Source organism: Amphiura filiformis, chromosome 16 (assembly GCF_039555335.1).
Source record: "Amphiura filiformis chromosome 16, Afil_fr2py, whole genome shotgun sequence".
In the NCBI taxonomy this organism is placed as follows: Eukaryota; Metazoa; Echinodermata; class Ophiuroidea; order Amphilepidida; family Amphiuridae; genus Amphiura; species Amphiura filiformis.
This window is the reverse complement of record NC_092643.1, coordinates 36,095,303-36,113,390: the sequence shown is the minus strand read 5'-3', so window position 1 is coordinate 36,113,390 and position 18,088 is coordinate 36,095,303. Positions and strand designations below refer to the sequence as shown.

The 18,088-nt window shown below is 37.8% G+C and overlaps 1 protein-coding gene across 9 annotated transcripts in view; it reads left to right on the top strand.

The window, feature by feature from the left end:
• The window catches only part of LOC140135932 (uncharacterized), a 304,873-nt gene that overhangs the window by 246,932 nt on the left and 39,853 nt on the right, over positions 1-18,088 (top strand). For 3 of the 9 annotated variants that reach the window (XM_072157620.1, XM_072157624.1, XM_072157623.1), the window contains 11 exons: positions 896-1,168; positions 2,564-2,842; positions 3,081-3,356; positions 7,053-7,175; positions 8,437-8,559; positions 9,668-9,805; positions 10,652-10,777; positions 13,321-13,455; positions 15,579-15,743; positions 16,282-16,428; positions 17,693-17,806. The exons of the other annotated variants lie outside the window; for them this stretch is intronic. In XM_072157620.1, the coding sequence (XP_072013721.1) occupies positions 896-1,168; positions 2,564-2,842; positions 3,081-3,356; positions 7,053-7,175; positions 8,437-8,559; positions 9,668-9,805; positions 10,652-10,777; positions 13,321-13,455; positions 15,579-15,743; positions 16,282-16,428; positions 17,693-17,806 (1,899 nt within the window). The remainder of the gene's footprint in view (positions 1-895; positions 1,169-2,563; positions 2,843-3,080; positions 3,357-7,052; positions 7,176-8,436; positions 8,560-9,667; positions 9,806-10,651; positions 10,778-13,320; positions 13,456-15,578; positions 15,744-16,281; positions 16,429-17,692; positions 17,807-18,088) is intronic. 9 annotated transcript variants of the gene reach the window in all.

Sequence of the window (18,088 nt, the reverse complement as noted above, 5' to 3'; positions counted from 1 at the left end):
TTTCTTGATAACAGACTCGTAGACTCCTGAAAGTTTGTTGAGAGATGGTTGGTTGGCTTTGATGTGAAGTGCTTCTTTGACTCCACGTTGGAACCACCTGCTGTCTCCGGTTCAAACTTTCGGGAGTCTACGAGTCTGTTATCAGGTCAAAGGTCAAGAAAATCACGACCTGATACAGTCACTCACTCGCTGATGAAAGATGGACTACCATCTGAAAATTCCGGGGTAGGAATTAATTCTTCGTGTTTGGAATAAATGTTTAAATCAAAATCATGATTTATACCAACACATATGAACTTTAATGAACATAAATACATGTACTTAATGCTTTACTTGTTTGTCTTGTGCAAAAACTATCTGCTATAATTAAAGGCCCATTCAGTGATTTGCTTATCCGGAGGATCGTAAAAATCATCAAGATTCAGATTTTGGCACGTTTGTTTGTTGTGTCATAGATGTGAACATAGCCTGCTGGTGGTTAAGCCGAAAGCCGTGTATTAAAGACAAAAAGATACATTTTACACGAATCTGTAATTTGTATACGCAAGTAGAGAAATTAACTACATGTATTTTGAATGGGACTTCAACTTTGTCAATACTGTTGTTTTCCTCGTTTTTTGCCAAATTTTTCATAGCACAAATACCTAATGACAAGTTTTTTTTTTTTTAATGATGAATCATTCACTCTTTAGTTATATAATTTATAAACATTTTTATTTTTAAAATCTTTGCTGGGATCGGCCTCCGTTTTTGGCACCGTGTTTGCAAAATTACACTTGAAGACTTACAAGAAGCCGTGTAAACTTAGCTGCATTAAATACGATGCCAAACTGACTAGCTGGAGCAAATAAAATCACAATAAATCACTCAAACCGGGTTTTTTTTTTCACCACAGCTGACAATGCTAATCCGATGATTCAATGCACAAGTGAAATAGTACGAAGTGTGAACTGCGGCACTTCAAGTTTACAGACGAGTTTCCCTGCAACTGCCACGGATGACTGCGGTGTAGTGACGGTAAGGTATACATCAACAGGTGCAACCACGTTTAATCAACAAATTGGTGGTACTGCAGCAATGAATGTCGGCACGTCTTTTGTCACAGCAACGGCTACCGATGCCAGTGGCAGAACATCAAACTGTCAGACTAGAGTGGAAATTACTGCAAGTAAGTCACCAACACATCGCAGGCCAGGACATCGCCATAGACACAACATTCCACCCTAATACATGGTTTTATACTTTCCTGCTGCTTGCCGCTTTGGAAATGATTTTACTTACCAGAAACGCTATAGCGGTGACCAGAGGCAAGGCGATATATCGATCACTCCACCTCTTGCACCGCTGGGAGTTGAATTCAAATCAACTCGGAGCGGTGCCGCTCTGACGTATGAGAACAAAAAACGATTTTGGAGCGGTGCTGAGCGGCCAGAGTGGCTTTCAGAGTCATGCCGCTGCCGCTCAGCGGTGTGCAGACAAATGCAAGCGGCATGATGAAGCGTCACACCGCTCAGCGGCAAGCGGCAGAAAGTATGAAACCAGCATAATTAGCCTAACTGAATCGAGTGGCGTAACCAGGGGGCAAGGGAGAAACTCCCCCTGTGAGAGGTTTTGCCCAACTCGTGGCCGCGTGGGATACTGGCCGCCCTCATATTTCAGATTGTAGGCTTTTTGTACTTTTTAGCCATATTCTTTACTATCTTCGTCCGAATTTGTCTCCTTTCAAAGTTGCCTTGAACCCCCGTCCCCTCTCGATGTCCTGGTCACTGCCTGAATTCAACTAAGAGAAAATATTTTGTTGTTGCTGCGCTCGTCAATAAAGTCCTAACTTAAGGGTACAAATCGTGTACTTGGCAAACTTGCTTAATCTATTGTTTTTAATGAGTTATGTACGTTTTACAAAAGTGTTGTTGTTGTTTCAGCCCTCTTTACAACGTAACTCAAGAATCGCAGCACCTATAAAAGTATATCTGTTATATTTTAAATCTTCTACACGCTCGCTATGAATTGAGCAATGCAGTTTTTGCCAAAGCTCACTACCATTCGTAAGATGCTGTGAACTACCAAATCACAACAGTTTAAAATAATTAATAACCTTAAACTACTCGCGAGACATTACTCATACAATCACTCGTCTGATATTTATTATCACTATAGCTGCCTGTGATACATCTAGTTCTTAAAGGCCCATTCAGTGATTTGCTCATCCGGACAATCGTAAAAATCATCAAAATTCACATTTTGGTACATTTGTCATTGTCGTAGATGTGCTAACATAGCCTAAAGCCGTGTATTTAAGACATTATAATAAGACATTTTACACGAATATGTAATTTAGATACTGATAGTATCTAAATTAGCTATGTGTATTTGAATGGCGCTTCAACCAAATGACAATTTGAATGGCTTATCCTTCACTTTTAAGTGTAATTTTTTACACTCGCGCTGGGATCACTGAATGGGTCTTTAATATTATCACTATTACACATACAGGTGTTTCTTTCATCTGAATCAAGTATTTACATACTTAATGACTTTATTTCGTGGTGTGTTCTCCCAACAGCTACTGATAATGTCAACCCCACAATTACCTGTGCCGGTCCCATCCAGCAAATAGTTCCCTGTGGAACGCCATCTTTCTTAGCTAATTTTCAAGCGACAGCCAATGATGATTGCCCCGGAATACCTACTATCAGTTACTCATCAACTGGTGCTACAGTGTTTACTTCACTGACAACAAGTTCCAGAAATATGAACGTAGGAACTTCAACAGTGACAGCAACTGCAACTGATGCCAGCGGTAGAAGTTCAAGCTGTACAACCGTTGTGTCCATAAATGAAGGTAAAGGGTTCAAACTTGTTACAGAGGTGTTTAATCAAGTCATACCCCATGAGCTTGCGGTTCTCTCTGAGATTCATATCTTTAAGCTTGTGACACCGCGCCCACTACCTCATATATCAAACAAGCTGCAAAAAGATGCAGGATAAATATTGTTTTGTTAGATATAATGATCTTGTTTTTAGGAACTAAAAGTTAATAAGTGGCGGTTAACATATTCTTATCATTTCCAAATCTCTAGTTGATCAACAACCTCCAACAGTAAATTGCCCTCAAAACCAGCAATCCACACTGTGTTCAGGTGCTACATCTACCTCAGTTACTTGGCCAGCTGCCGTAGCACAAGATAATTGTGCCGCTCAGTTAATGGTCAACTATAGGTCCGCAGGAGTTACCAACTTCCCAGCACAGACTCTGAGAACAGCTACTTTCAATCAGGGAACCTCAACGGTTACGACTACCGTAACTGATGGATCACAACAATCTGTTACTTGCACATTTGCCGTAACTGTGTCGGGTAAGTGAAACTATAATATAAGTAAACGGTTCCAAAAAAATAAGTCCCCCCTAAGAATTTTTGGTATAATCCAAAAACGATTTGATCAATTCTCTTGTTTGAAAGTTTGGAACATAGGCTGATTAGTTATGCATCAAGTGAACGGTGTTTTCTTGTTATCTGTTATCATCTTCACTGAGAAATACAGCCATTTATACAATTTTCGGCCAAAAAAAGCTGCACTTTTCTACATAGGCTTTTTATGCATGACTTTTGGTTTCAGACCTCTTTCACTTGAATAAAACTTAAGTTAAGATGTTCATGAATTAATTTTTACTTCAAGGTTAAGGTTGTTGACTCTGGTGCGAGATGTTCCACGGTTCGATCCCCGTTTGAGGCAAACTAAATTCATATTCAATTATTCGCTCACTCAATTAATTGAAGTCAACACTGAATTATTTACCCAGGATAAAAAACCAAAACGAAGCAACAACAACAAAAGATAAAAACAATAACAACAATAGCTACACTTATTTTTTAACCGAACATTGCATTGTAATCCCTGTATGTTGTCGTTTAGGGGTGGCTCTTGGTTTCTATTCAAGTAACAATTTGCCTCAGTACAATAGAGTTGTGTTAATAGCTCTAGTAGCATTTTTCAGATTAGTTTTTATGACGTCTCTTAAGATAGTCTCAATATAAGGGCAACATTTGGTCATAGCAAAACATCGGACTCTTTATAATTAAATGACACCTGCTGTATGTATAGGGTTATTCTAGTTTATATTCCATATACCCCATATACGGTGTACGGAAAGTAAATACCCCCCTGGTGCTGTATGGCAAATGCATTACTGGAGGCAAGATGTTTGTATACCATAACAACACAATCTAAGATGGTAACTGAAAAGTTTTAGCAATATCTCAGCGTTTACAGCAGGGGCGTAGCCAGCTTTCTTGGTCAGGGGGGGCAAAATTAAATTTTTGGGGCACAGACGAAAAAAATTGCAGTTGCATCATGCAATACATAGAGACTGTATGTCTTCGAGCTTCCCGAAAAGGGCCTTATTGGGGTGGTGTGCGCGAGTAGCGCGAAAAAATGGTATTTGACACTATTTTTGCCCATTATCCGGCTAAAAAGGGCTTTATTGTTACACTGTGCGCGCGTAGCGCGGAAAAGTTCGTATTTTACACTATTTTTGCCCTGAATTTTGCGAGAAAAGGGGCTCCTTGCCCTTTTTCTTTTCCTTTGCCCTCCTGATTTTCTCTTTCATTTTTTGTCAGAGGGCACTTTTTCTTTCATTTTTTTTGTCAGGGGGCACTCTGCCCCCTGCCCCCCCCCCCCTGCTGGCTACGCTACTGGTTTACAGCATCAAATTTGATCGACTTTTCGCAATTTTACAGCAATTTTCCCGAGGAGGTGAAATTTAAAGGTCCTTGGAGCTCAGCAGACAATAAAAAATGGCGCCCAAGATGAAGTTCAAAATGGCTGACAAAATATGTTTTCTCAAACAAATATGGGTTAGAGCAGCATTAAGACAGCATTGAAACATGTCTTTGGAGGCTATGCAATTGACAAATTTGTACCCAAACTGTGCCATTCATAGGTTTCAAATTCAAAAGGCGTCCAAAATGAGGTCCAAAATGGCCAAGAATATGCATTTTTCCGACAAAAATGGTCTGGAGCGGCATTAAGACAGTATTAATATATTAGAGGGTACAAAAGAAACAGGTGTATTTGAACATGATGGCGACATCAATATCAGAGCAGAAAAGCAAAAAAATTAATGTATTGGTAAGTTTCTATGATTTTCCATCACTTTTTAACCTTAAATCTATAGGGGGTATTTACTTTCAATACACGGTATATAACCTTAATCTGCCACTATTTTAGGTAGCGTAGAGTTTTAAATAGAGATAATTGAGTTAGCTTGAAATTCCCCTGGACAAGGAACTTGCTGCTAATTTGTCTCGTTGTAACCCGTAGGAAACTCGGGGAACTGATCCTGGTTGCGAAGGTTATTTGTGGAATGTCTAGGGTGTGCGGTCTTGAAGCAGCAAAGTCCCTGATTTGTTGTTTAATGGTTTATGGATTGATGTGGGCCGTAGTTATCAGCGACAACCTGCAAAGTGTGCTGAGGCTTGTGGATCAACGTCTAGGCGTTGTGCCTGTGCGTAGCGCACTATAAATCACTGCGCTTTTTTTACTTATTTTTTTACGTAATTATCATTCAGGTTATTCAATTTAAAATACATCTTCTGTGTGAAAGATGAATGTCAGGTCTTCCATAGGGGATATATGAATAGCACATTATACCCAATCAGGTTTACATTAGTTAGAGGTTACTAATTGCTCATCGGGTATTTTGAGGGCATTGTGAAAAATCTAAACATTTTGCTTTTTGGAACCGAGGGATATTTTCCGAGGTCCAAAAGTTTAGAATTTTAAACAATGTCCGACCCGACATATTACTGACGCAAAGTTATTTTAAAAGCACAGTTAGCTTAAAAACTCATTCACAACCGTCACTTTGAAAATAGCACAAAATTTTCCTTAATAGTTTATAAAAACAATTTTTACAATTTTCCTTTCCAACAATCGAACAGGCTAAAACAAGACGACCAATAACAAAAGTGCGTATCACAATCTGTACAAATATAGTAGCGCGCAATCCAAATACGGCTGCCGACGCTAGCGCAGTTTGTTCGACGCACAACACGGCGCTCGCGGATGTTACTAATATTACGCTTGAACATTATGCGGTCAATTGTTAGATGTTAATGACCTCGATTTGCACTCGCGTTTTTACAAATAATATGATTGGATCATTTCTTCACAAACCATTTCAGTTGTAGTACATTTATAAGAGTGGTGCAATAATTATTGGTAATTATCGGTAAAAGCAGGGGCGACAAAAAGATGGAGCGGCGGAAGAAGAAGGGGCGGCAAAAAGAATTATTGAAAGAAAAAAGGTAGAAGAATTCTAAAAAAATAAATGAAAATTTTGTGCTTTTCGCTAGCGCCTATATATATATTTTGCTCTTCACTTTTCAAACCATCGACTGTTGATGAAGGGGGCGGCAAAATGTACCTTTTCTTCAGTCAGCCCCAGGGGAGAAGTGGCAATGGTATGCCATTGCTCTGCCCCACCCCCTTCGACGTGCCAAAAGACCTTCCCCCTTTTGATGTGCCAAAATATATACCACACCCTTTACACATTTAAGTTTTTGCGGAACCCAAATTTAAGACCTTAAATTGTCTGATCATATAATATAAGCGCAATACGATACAATGTTCCTAACGTTTTTCTACCCTTTTTAGGGCATAATATATAGAAACGGTTCCCAAAATTGTCCCCCTTTCGACCTGCCAAAAATCCCTTGTCCCCCACCCTTCAACCTGCCAAAAATGCTTGCCCTTTCCTTTTGGCCTGCATTTTCCCCTCCTTTATAATTCACCACCCCGATACTATATCATACACACAACATTTCAAATAATACATATGTGACCCGCTCTGACAAAACCAGGAACAAGTCGCATTTTTGACATTTCATGATTTGAATACAAAATGTCAGCTTTAAAATGATACCAAAGTTCTATAAATAGCATCAATACTTTTCACGATATGGATAATTTTGTAAATGATACATGGAGGAATATTCTGCAGGGACAATCTAGTACAATTTATAATATAAGTAAATAATGTTTGTTTTCAGTTCAAAATCCATGTGCAAATCATGGTTGCCAGAACGGTGGTCAGTGTACAGCCTTCCCTGGATCGTGTTCCCAATATTACTGCTCTTGTCCACCATGCTACTATGGAAGATTATGTGAAAATAGTAAGTACCCAGCTACAGTCAGTTTACTCTGAAGTACAAAGTCCCCAACGCGGACGCACATATTATGCCGACTTTGAAGGCACACATACCTGCAGCAGAGACGCAGCGCTACACACTGTTAACGCGCTGTATACGCGCGAGTTGTCACTGTGTACTTCAGAGTGGACAAACTGTAACATAAAACGTATTACAGAAAGATTAAATGACGGGATATACAAAGGGTATGTTTTCAAACATTTTGTGAAAAATTAAAAGGTAAAGGTAAAGGAAGCGAACCTGTATAAACAGTGAACGGAGTGCACATCTCTCTTTCATTGGCGATTGGGCCAGACTCCTCCATGTATTGATGCTGTAGGGGGATCGCTACACCTCCTCCACAGCGAGTCTGTTACCTTCCCAGCATCATAGAATGCCGGTACCCATTTCTACACCTGTGTGGGAGAGGAGTAATCGAGATAAAGTACCTTACTCAAGGGCACAACACGATGGCGTCGCCGGGGTCCGAACCCGCAACCTTCCGATTATGAGTCGGAGCTCGTTCCGCTCGGCCACTCGGCAAAAATTGCTGCAAAACATTATTACATAATGTTATTTTAGCATGTTCAGTGGTGACAAATAATTACGCATGTTTGCCAAAATATATACAATAACATTTTGATAACATTTTTTCATTTTAAAAATGATGTTATAGCATTTTTTCATATAAAACGTTTTGACCAAAATCGAAAAGTATTTATAACACGTTTATGGCGTTTTAGAAAGCATTTTTGCGTTCTTTAATAAGGTATGGTAAGCTGTCTACTATAATATGCCTATTATATGTTTAATTTTTTTGCATTAAGATTTGACGTTATATCAATATGAGAGGTGCAAGTATGATTCGTGCTAATATGCAAATAGTGAGCGTACGTTCATATTACTGAAGATAAATGGGTCACAAAATTTGCAATATATTACAGAAAGTAAAAATATGGGTGTAGAGAAAGAGTGATTTTTCAAATCTGGTAAAGTTAATTTGTCATTGTTTTTAGTGTTCAATTTGAACAAAAGCAATTTCAAATTCCAGAATATGTTCAAATAAAAAACCCTTCCTCGGGAGTATATAAATTATTACAAAAAAAGCTGGTAAAACACAAGTAAACATGGTTAAATTTGTTTTTCCTATTATTATTTTTTACATCTGATTTCAGTTTTTGAACATGATCTATTTTGATTTGAATATTCATATATACTAATCCATTATGTTGTTCCATATTCATAGGAGTGGACCAATGCCAGAACCACAAGTGCAGGAATGGTGCCGTGTGCCAACCACAAGCAAACAGTTGTACTGATTATACATGCCTCTGCCAAGGGTGCAACTCAGGAAACTTCTGTGAAGACAGTACGTATAAGTGATATCAAAAATGTGATTTTAATATAATGCACTTCCATTCCAAAATTATACATTGTTCATTGCTATAGTTTGATCAGCTCGTAATAGGCGGGAAATTTAAAGCTCTTACCACTACGCCGAAAAATAGATCTACGTTAAGAATGCTATTGGTTGACCTGTATGGTTTAAATTTTGTGTGTTAAAGAAAGTTGACAAAGTATAGGACTTGATTAATTCGTGATGCTTCTGGCGAGATGGCAGAAGAGAATACTCAAAATCAAATATTTTGATATTAATCCGCGATGTTATAGGGCCCGCCGATTACTAGCTGACCAAAGTATAACGACTATTGCTCGTCCAGTATTGGGTTGACCAAATAATCTCGAATATTATTGTAACGGCAACATTTGTTGATTCTGTTTTCAACATTTCAAACAAAACCCTTTTGGTGGACCTAAGTTATTGCCTGAACTAAGGCTAAATGGAAATAAACGGGATTTCATATTGAACTATGAGATTTGAAAAGTATAAATCCACATTGATCTGAGGGTGTGCTTCGCTTTTCTTTGTTGACTTTCACAAAAAAATCCAATTTTTTAAAATATATCTTAAAACTGGTCTAGTTTTGTACAAATTTACATTCTATATATAATGTACAAATTGATTTGAAAAAATATCAGCGTTGGAGGGGTGTGAAAGAACCCATTTTATACATCAGGACAAGTATAAGTAATTGAACAAGGACCAGGGCCGCAACAGACTTTCCGAAGCTTACGACTCTTTACTGCATCAGAACATGTCACGTGACGTAACAAGCATCGTTCACCAGTCCATCTTAGCCCTACACTATATCCGAGAACCGCAAAACCCACTAACCGCTCCACCCGAGGAATAGTAGTCACAGGGTTTAGCAGTTCTCTGGATATAGTCAGGTTTTATGAATAGCATGGTTTTGGATCACCACAGTCAAAAGGCCCTATACTAGTAGGGCTAGTCCATCTATCGGGTGAACAATGAATAGTGATACATTCGGGCACTTAGGTGAGCTAATTTCCGATTTGAGTAATAGTTTAATTTTCTCCATCATAAACTTTAATTATTTTACTCATATTTGTAGCATATAATGCATGTGCTGCTGGAAACAACCAATGTCAGAACGAAAGTGCCGTCTGCAACGCCCTGGCGGGTGTTGCGGGATGTAATGCCTTCTCATGTCAATGCGTGGGATGTTTTACTGGATATAGGTGTCAGCTAGGTGAGTTACTTCATCTGTTTCGTGATTTTAGCATCCTCTTTATAGAGTATCTAGTTATAAATCACCCTTATTTCGTAGATAGATTTATCCATAGATTTATTTAGTTGATCTCTATGTCACCTGGATCACGCTTTTGAGTTCTGCACCACGATCAAAATGATCGCAACACAAAGTCTATGGCATGTACTAGTACTACCAATTCCAAATGGTGCGTGATCCAGTTACCATAGAGTTATCCCGGGAGAGTTATGTAACCACTTCGCTGGTGAATTATATTTTTACCACCTCTTGAAATGCCATTGTATTCAGTGTGGGCTTTGTAAAATTCATTTGTCCGAGGGGGCAAAAAATTCCCGATGGGCATCATTTTGGTCCTGTGTTATTATTGGGATTTTGTTTCAATTGTACACTATTTTACCCCAAATTTAAGGTGACATTTTGTGTTTACTAGCACATTTTGAAATTTTACACTGAGGGTTTGGGGTTGAAATTCTTTTTCTTTTGAGAGTTTGTTTCAAGGGGTTTAAAACTTTCTCGTGGGTTGAGTTGGCAAGTCAACACATTTGTGGGATTCAACTCCTTTACCTATTCCCCAGCAAAGACAAAAGTGGTTGTTTTAAAATTCAAAATTCAAAAATTTCAGAAATGTAAATTTTCATGACCATATTTGGAATCAGCATGAAAAATGCATTAAAATGAGTACAAACAAGCCTAGTATTTGGTTCAGTAGTTCTTAAGATAGCTCTTGATATTTTGACAAAAAATCTCAAAACTTGGACTTTTTATGGCCTATGGCTAGCACGCAGAGCATTTATCAACTTTGTATGTGTGAATTTTATATTACAGTGATATCAAGTCCTTGCACGAATAATCCATGCCAAAATGGTGGACAGTGTGTACGTGTCGATGGCCAATGTTTCGCCTATAATTGTTTATGTCCAGCTGGCTTTACCGGAAACAACTGTCAAGTGCGTAAGTTGTCTATTATGGTCTTAATCTCTGGTGTCGCTTTGGGACCGTTCACAAACACTTGTTAGGGGGGCTGATGCAAAGGTGGTGGGGTGAAAAATGTTGACCCTTGTAAGGGGGGGGAGGGGGCTGAAAAAAAATGACCACAAATTTTCCTGGAAAAATAAAGTTTATATGCTTTTCTATGGGGTTGACCCATAATTTTCATGTCACAAAAGGGGCCAGACATTTTTGAGGTCTGTAATTTTCGCGATGAATTTTTTTCATCAGGCCCCCCTTACAAGTGTTTGTGAACGGTCCCTTAATCTATCGAGAATAAGTGAGTCAGTAAAAGAAATGAATACTTTAAGGCAGGTGTATCTGCTTTTTAAACATGTATGTTACTTAATTTTGTAATTTTGTCCTTAAATCCAAGACGGCGGCCAAAATCCAAAAATTCCACTAAAATGTCTAAAAACTCGTGTTTACTGTCATAGAATATTATGGAACTATATCATTTTACCTTCAACTTATATACAGATATCGGTTAACATAATGTGCCCAACAAATGGACTCACCATTGACCCAAAGTGACCCAACTCAATATGACTACCTATGATATATTAAGTGGCACAATGAGTCCATATGTCATGGTACTAAAACTTTAAAAAGGTGCGTGTATGTTCAGTGAACCATGCTGATCGAAATAAATCCAGAGGTCACAACAAAAGCTTCACAATGGCGCTCAAATTTGCGAACAGGATTCCATGCTAATTTGAAACAGACTGAGTGTACACCAAACATCTTGGATGTTGTTCTACCATTGGTCATGCATTCTTTCGCCGAAAACTGCGTGACCTTGAGCATCTGGAGCTAAATTTAGTTAAAGTACCCCTTTTAGAGGACAATATTTCAACAACTGAATCAGCTAAGACCCTTTATAGGGCTAAACCAGCTGATCATAAATGAGCAACATCAAAATAAATTTGATATTTACATATTGTTTCAAATCAAATTTCAGAGGGGGGGGGGGGCAATGTTAGCCCCTCGTGCTGTTGAACAAAATATTTTCCCCCTTTTCACGGACCAATAATAATATGTCCATGCTATTTAAGGGTCTTTTGATGCTCAAATAATGTGTTAACATTTGTAGCCCCCTGCATAATGCCAGACCCAAATCACAGAAGTCGCATAAATTTCACAAACTTTAACGGACCGATACATGAGGTACACAAAAGATAGAGAAGTATATATTTTGTTTGTATCTGAAAAAGTGGATTTGGAGAAAGGGTAGATGCAGGTTTTAATGTTTATAGTTTGACTTTTAACCTAGAGGTTTGGGGGATTTATGAGGAGTCTTTATAAATGAGGAGTAGCAAAACAAATAGATATTTGCATTTCATCTTGACTTAACGGGGGTAGAATCAGTCACTCGTGTTGTTGAACAAATCCATTCTTAGAGACTCATGGCGAACCCCTGAAATCAAACAAAAAGCAAATATCCAATTTTGCTGCTACTGCTCATTACAAACTTAGCTGAATATTGGCCATAAGCAATAAAAAAGTTATAGCTGATTTATTTGCTGAGATATTGGCATTTAACAAGGGTACTTTGTCTAGGCCTAATTTGAATAATACGTTAAAGTATACATTTGTTACCCTATTTCCAATGCAATTTTTGTGATTTTGGGGTATATGCATGGTCACTTAAACAGTTAGATGCAAGTGACCATGTTACGTACATTTATTATGGAGGGTAACCATCCATTTGTTGCTAAAATGAGTAACATGTAATTTTGGACATAGATGGTTCTGGCTTTAAGCCCTTGATATGTTAACTGATACCTGTATGTATGTTGAAGGTAAAGTGAAATAGTTCCATAAAATTCAAAGACTGAAAATATGAGTTTTGAAGGATTTTGACCGCCATCTTCATCTTGGATTTAAGGAAAAACTGAGTTGGTCCTTGGGCTTATTTTACTTTTTGTATCCAAAGTAACATACATGCCAAGTATGGTTTTGGTAGGAAAGAGCAGTAATTTTTCCTGGGATATACCCGCCTATCAGAATAAAGGGGGCACACCAGTAAATAGCCCCCATTGACTTTGTGTACAAACAGGGTCCGGGAAAACATCATTTTCTTGACTCCAGAGCGACTCAGTTCTTCAAATCGTACCCTTTCTGCAAGTTGAAGGTCAGATGAAGACATCCATTGTAGAAATTATATATGGAGTCCGGTATTTTTTCCCAGAAAAATGTCGACTAGATCACCCTATAGCCCATACAGCCTATAGGAATAGTTGGTGTTTCTGAAATGTATAACACATTTCGAAAGTTTAGCCAAATCGTCATAAAAAGTCGGATCCTGCTCATGTTTCACAGACAATCTATTTCCCAGGCCTAAATGAGGATTATTCTTAGGAATTACATTATGTATGTTCTTATACACCTGGATACGGTGGTATGTAATTATAGTACACTAGAATCACATCTATAACATGTGCTTGCTTGTCATAATTATTATTAGTACTTTACTTTTAGTGAATACTTTCCTTTTCTTTCAATAGCAACACCTGTGTATGTGAATCCATGCAACAACTTCCCATGCGAAAATGGTGGATCTTGCACCTGCTTGGGTAACAACTACTATGTATGTTCATGTCCACCTGGATACGGTGGTATTAACTGCCAGGTCTCAGTCAGTAAGTATATACATTGATGAATGAATTTGGTAGCTCTATCAACTTAGTCTGTGGTACAGACCGTGCACATTATCCATGAGTAGAGAAACTACTGGGAACCACACACTCCCGGACACCATAGTGGACCACTATTACGAGTCAGTATTTGACAAAGACTATATCAACTTTGACTCAATGTCAATTTTAACAAGATGCTTTTGGGATGAATTATTTTGCGTTCATTTTTGCACTAGGCCACTCTTTGCAGTGTTGGTGTTACAGAGTTTAGGATGTTTTCCCCTTTGTGCGTAATTCTTGCAGCTTTGGTCATAACTCACCAAGTTGTATGGTGGTATTAACCCTAACACCAGTAAAAACCACAAAATACCACGATGAAAAATTCTGATCATGCATGCATCCCAGGGTCTGCGATGACGCAATCACCCTAAGTGTGATATGCTCACGGAATTGCTGGCCGGGCAGCAATAACCCGTCCAGCTACCGGTCCGCGATCGTGTGGTTGGCATGCGGGGGGTCAAAGGTTCGAATCCGGGGGTGCCAAGTCAAAACTTCTTCTTCTTCTTGAAAAATTCGCATCTTCTTTGACTTCCGATATCAAAAATAGGTCAGTGTTAGGGTTAGCTGCTAGTCACAAGTCAGTAAGTACGAGGGTGATTCAAAATGTTCTCCGGTATCGTACGTGCCAATGAATTAAACTTACTCACGATTATACTCTTTAAGTATTGGCTACAAAAAATTAAAAGTTATTTGATTAAAATGTAATTTTTTGGTTCTTAAGATTTGTTGGTGTTGGTTAATGTGAATACAGAATACAGGTTCGTCGGAAACTGACTGAAAAGAAAGGCTAATTTGTATTTAAAAGCTTGTCCACATCTATGTAGAAATCATTACAGATTTATTTCTAAAAATGATTAAAATGCTTTATTCTGTTCAAATAATTTAATCAATATCGAATGCTTGCAGTACAGTTTTACTCGATCGGGTGTCGTGTCTTTTGCACAACAAAAGTGATACATGTTCAGAACCTTCATATTAACTCTTTTCCATTGGTTGTTGATTCAATCGGGTAAGCACTTGCTGGTTCAAGTGATATTATATATGATATGATATGATTTTAATTATTGGCACAAAATCGCGGCCCGGATGCCGAATTACAGTGTACACAAAGTATAAGCAAAAAACAACAATGAGAAAAGCAATATATATTACAACATAATAAATAAATATAAACAACAAATGAGGTAGTCAGAACTCAAGGCAGCCAAACAGAAACAGGGCTCACAGCAAAGCAGTCAAGCAGGCGGCGAATGGCATGATCGAGCCGGCAACTTGTGAAACCGCCCGGCCGTATGGCATTTTCCATATACTCGGTTAGATTTGTGGGGTTTATTATCGAACCCCAACGGTTTTAGCTTGTTATTTATATTATTTATTAACATAGGCCAATTTGTTTGTGATATTTCAAGGGTTTTAAAATTTCAAAATAATCCCATTCAATTACACGGTTGACGATGAAAATTTACTGAATTTAGAGAATGCACGGCGACCACCACCTGCAGTCAAGGTGATCAATTTTACCAACATTTGTGTGTCTGTTGAACCCGGTACCCTTTGATGTTTTCTACTCATATCAAACGTGTTTTGTTCTATTTTGAAGTCCCAAGGAAAGTCAGGGAGCTCAATAAGATCCAAATATTTATCCTGAGTAAGCAGATGGACAACTGAATCTTAAAATATCTTTATGAAGATTATCCAAAGCAAAATATGGTGCTTACTTCACTTTTTAACCGTTTCTGACGTACCAAATCTGGACCCCCACAATTTAAAATCACATTTTCATCAAATAACATTTTTGTAGCTTAGATTAAGGAATATTATCATGGGTAATTTCAATATCCTGGCACGTAAGATAACATAAATGTGATGATGGAGATAGAACTTTTTGAATCGTAGAAATGTGATGAGTCCGGTGTCCTTTTAAAGGAAAAGCTGCCCTCTATTGTTTAAGATTAGTTACGTCAATGACTATTTTAGTCCCACTGTCCTCGTACCATATCTATATATCAACAGTATTGAAAATATCACAGCACTCACCACACTGTGTGCATAACTTAATTTTTAAGGTACAACTCCCAGCGTTGCTTCCTGTAATAACCAACCGTGTCAAAACGGTGGACAGTGTTACAATGGATATGACCAAAACAGCTCACCAAACAACATCTACCAGAATCAATACACCTGTGTGTGTGACAATAACTTCAGTGGTACCAACTGTGGATCAAGCACATGTAAGGAATCATATTGCTTAACATTGATAAAATGATGAATAGATTAATGAAATGAATGGATAAATCAAAGAATGATAAATGAATAAATAAATGAAATATCAAAATCGACGTAACTTATTAGTTAATGAAAATAATGAATGAATGACAAGAATGTGAAGAAAGAAATATGAAAGAGAAGCAGAAAAATAAAATACCATAAAACCTCGTCTACAAGCATATATAGTGTTTTATTTGATGAAAGCTAGATATGCCAATACAATAGATTGGTCTCACAATAATACTTGTTTGTATATGCTTCGAACTGTAATTAATTCGCGGAAACTTCATAATGGCGCCCGGATTAATTAGCTTTCATCAGAAGCACTCTATATGCTTGTAGACGAGGTTTTACGGTATAAGAAGAAGAAAATATAAGGCTAGTCAGTTTCACTCGTCACTCGTCATTTATCACGAAGTATTTTGCATTGTCGATTGTTATGACTTCAAATCATAGTTATGCGGAAAGTATTACTAAAAGAGCCGTGAACTAATTTTACAGTTACCAATCCCGGGTTGAACCTGTGCAATCAGCTAGTATGTAGGAATGGTGGCACCTGTCGAAATGCTTATTACAGCTTCTCACAGACTACAGCGCCAATCTGTGTATGTCCAATTGGCTTCTTCGGGCAATACTGCGAATATCTATGTAAGTTAAATTATAATTACTCATTTTATTGTGTTTATTTTTCCTCAAGTAATCAAGTTAAATGTCTACTTTAGAAATCTCCAGAATATATTAAGATTTACAATAGATTTATGTCAACCATGACATGGGTGGGTTGTATTCTATATATATTCAAGAGACGGGCATGTGCCCGTTATTCTATTACCCAATGAAACCTGTTTAGTTCCTGCTTCGCATTTTTTTACATCGGCTATCAATGGCTCTCAGCTCCGAGAAAACCACTGTATCAAATCTTCAGATATAGCAGGGGCGTAGGCAACTTTCTTGGTTAATAATTGTGGCAAAATAAAATTTCAGGGGCACAGCTGAAAAAAATTGCAGTTGCAACATACAATTTTTGTTTTTAGAGAGACTGTACATGTCTTCGAGCTTCCTAAGAAAAGCTTTATTAGGACGATGTGCGCAAGTAGCGCATAAAATTTTGAATTTAACGCTATTTTTGCCCATGATCGAGATGAAGATATTGTGACAAGATAAGACTGTCGATAACTAAGTACCAAATCTGTGGCATCGGGGGTCAATGATTTGCGTCAAACGCACTGCGTGTTAAAAAACGCGACGCGTAAAGAGTATGATGCGCTTGGTAAATACAAATCGCGCAGCAGTTGGCGCGCCAAAGAAATATTTACATACGCATTGCGCTGATATAATATTATTATCATACCAGTTTCCTATGTCCATTTACTTTGTACTTCTATGTGGACAGATTGTATGTAGTTGTCCAATCACATCATGGATGATTGCGCTCACAGTTGCTTCGTATTATGGGTGGGATTTTGAGAAATGCTGTTACTTTATAAGACATATATGAGCACCAAATGTTTTCAAGGCCCCTTCTCAACTGAAGCTGTCTTTCCCTTCTAAAGGGAGATTTTCTTGCATTCTTCTACCAAATGACTCCATACCGTATTTCACCTGCATCTACACAGTGACCTCCTTTTATGACCCACTTTTTGCAACCTTGTAATCAATGACCATGGCCCCCCCCCATTTTAAAAACTGTTCAATAACCCCCAGAGTTTGCAGGGTTTCTATCAAATGACCCCTCTTTCCGAAAAACATATTTTAAATGAAATGTTTCTATTCTTGGGTGGCTTTTAGGCACATACCCGTATAATTAAGGAAGCGCCCTCATTAGTGTTTCATTTTCTTCTTTGCACTAAATAGTCTAACCCTTAGCATCTTTCTTGACTTGGTTTGACTTTTACACTTTTATTTTCTTTAGATATCAACCCATGCAACAGTAATCCATGTCAAAACAGTGGTGTGTGTACAGCTTTTAACACATATTTCATCTGCGCATGCTCAGCATCATTTAGTGGAACGACGTGTGAAATAAGTAAGTAAATAGACAATAAATTTCATTTCAGTATCATTTAAGTTATTCTGTATAATTTGTTTGTAAACCATCAACTTGACCTCAATAGTTATTAGTTACTATTGGTTATTATTGTTTATCAGTAGCGTGATAATAAGTTTAAGATTTTTTTGTATATATTTTTTGATATACACGCCCTACACAAAAATCGCCGAAAAAGAATCATCCAATATATCGTCACTGGGCGGGAAAAATCTATTAAAAAAAGGTACTTTTGGCAAACCTCTTCAATATAAAGTCTAG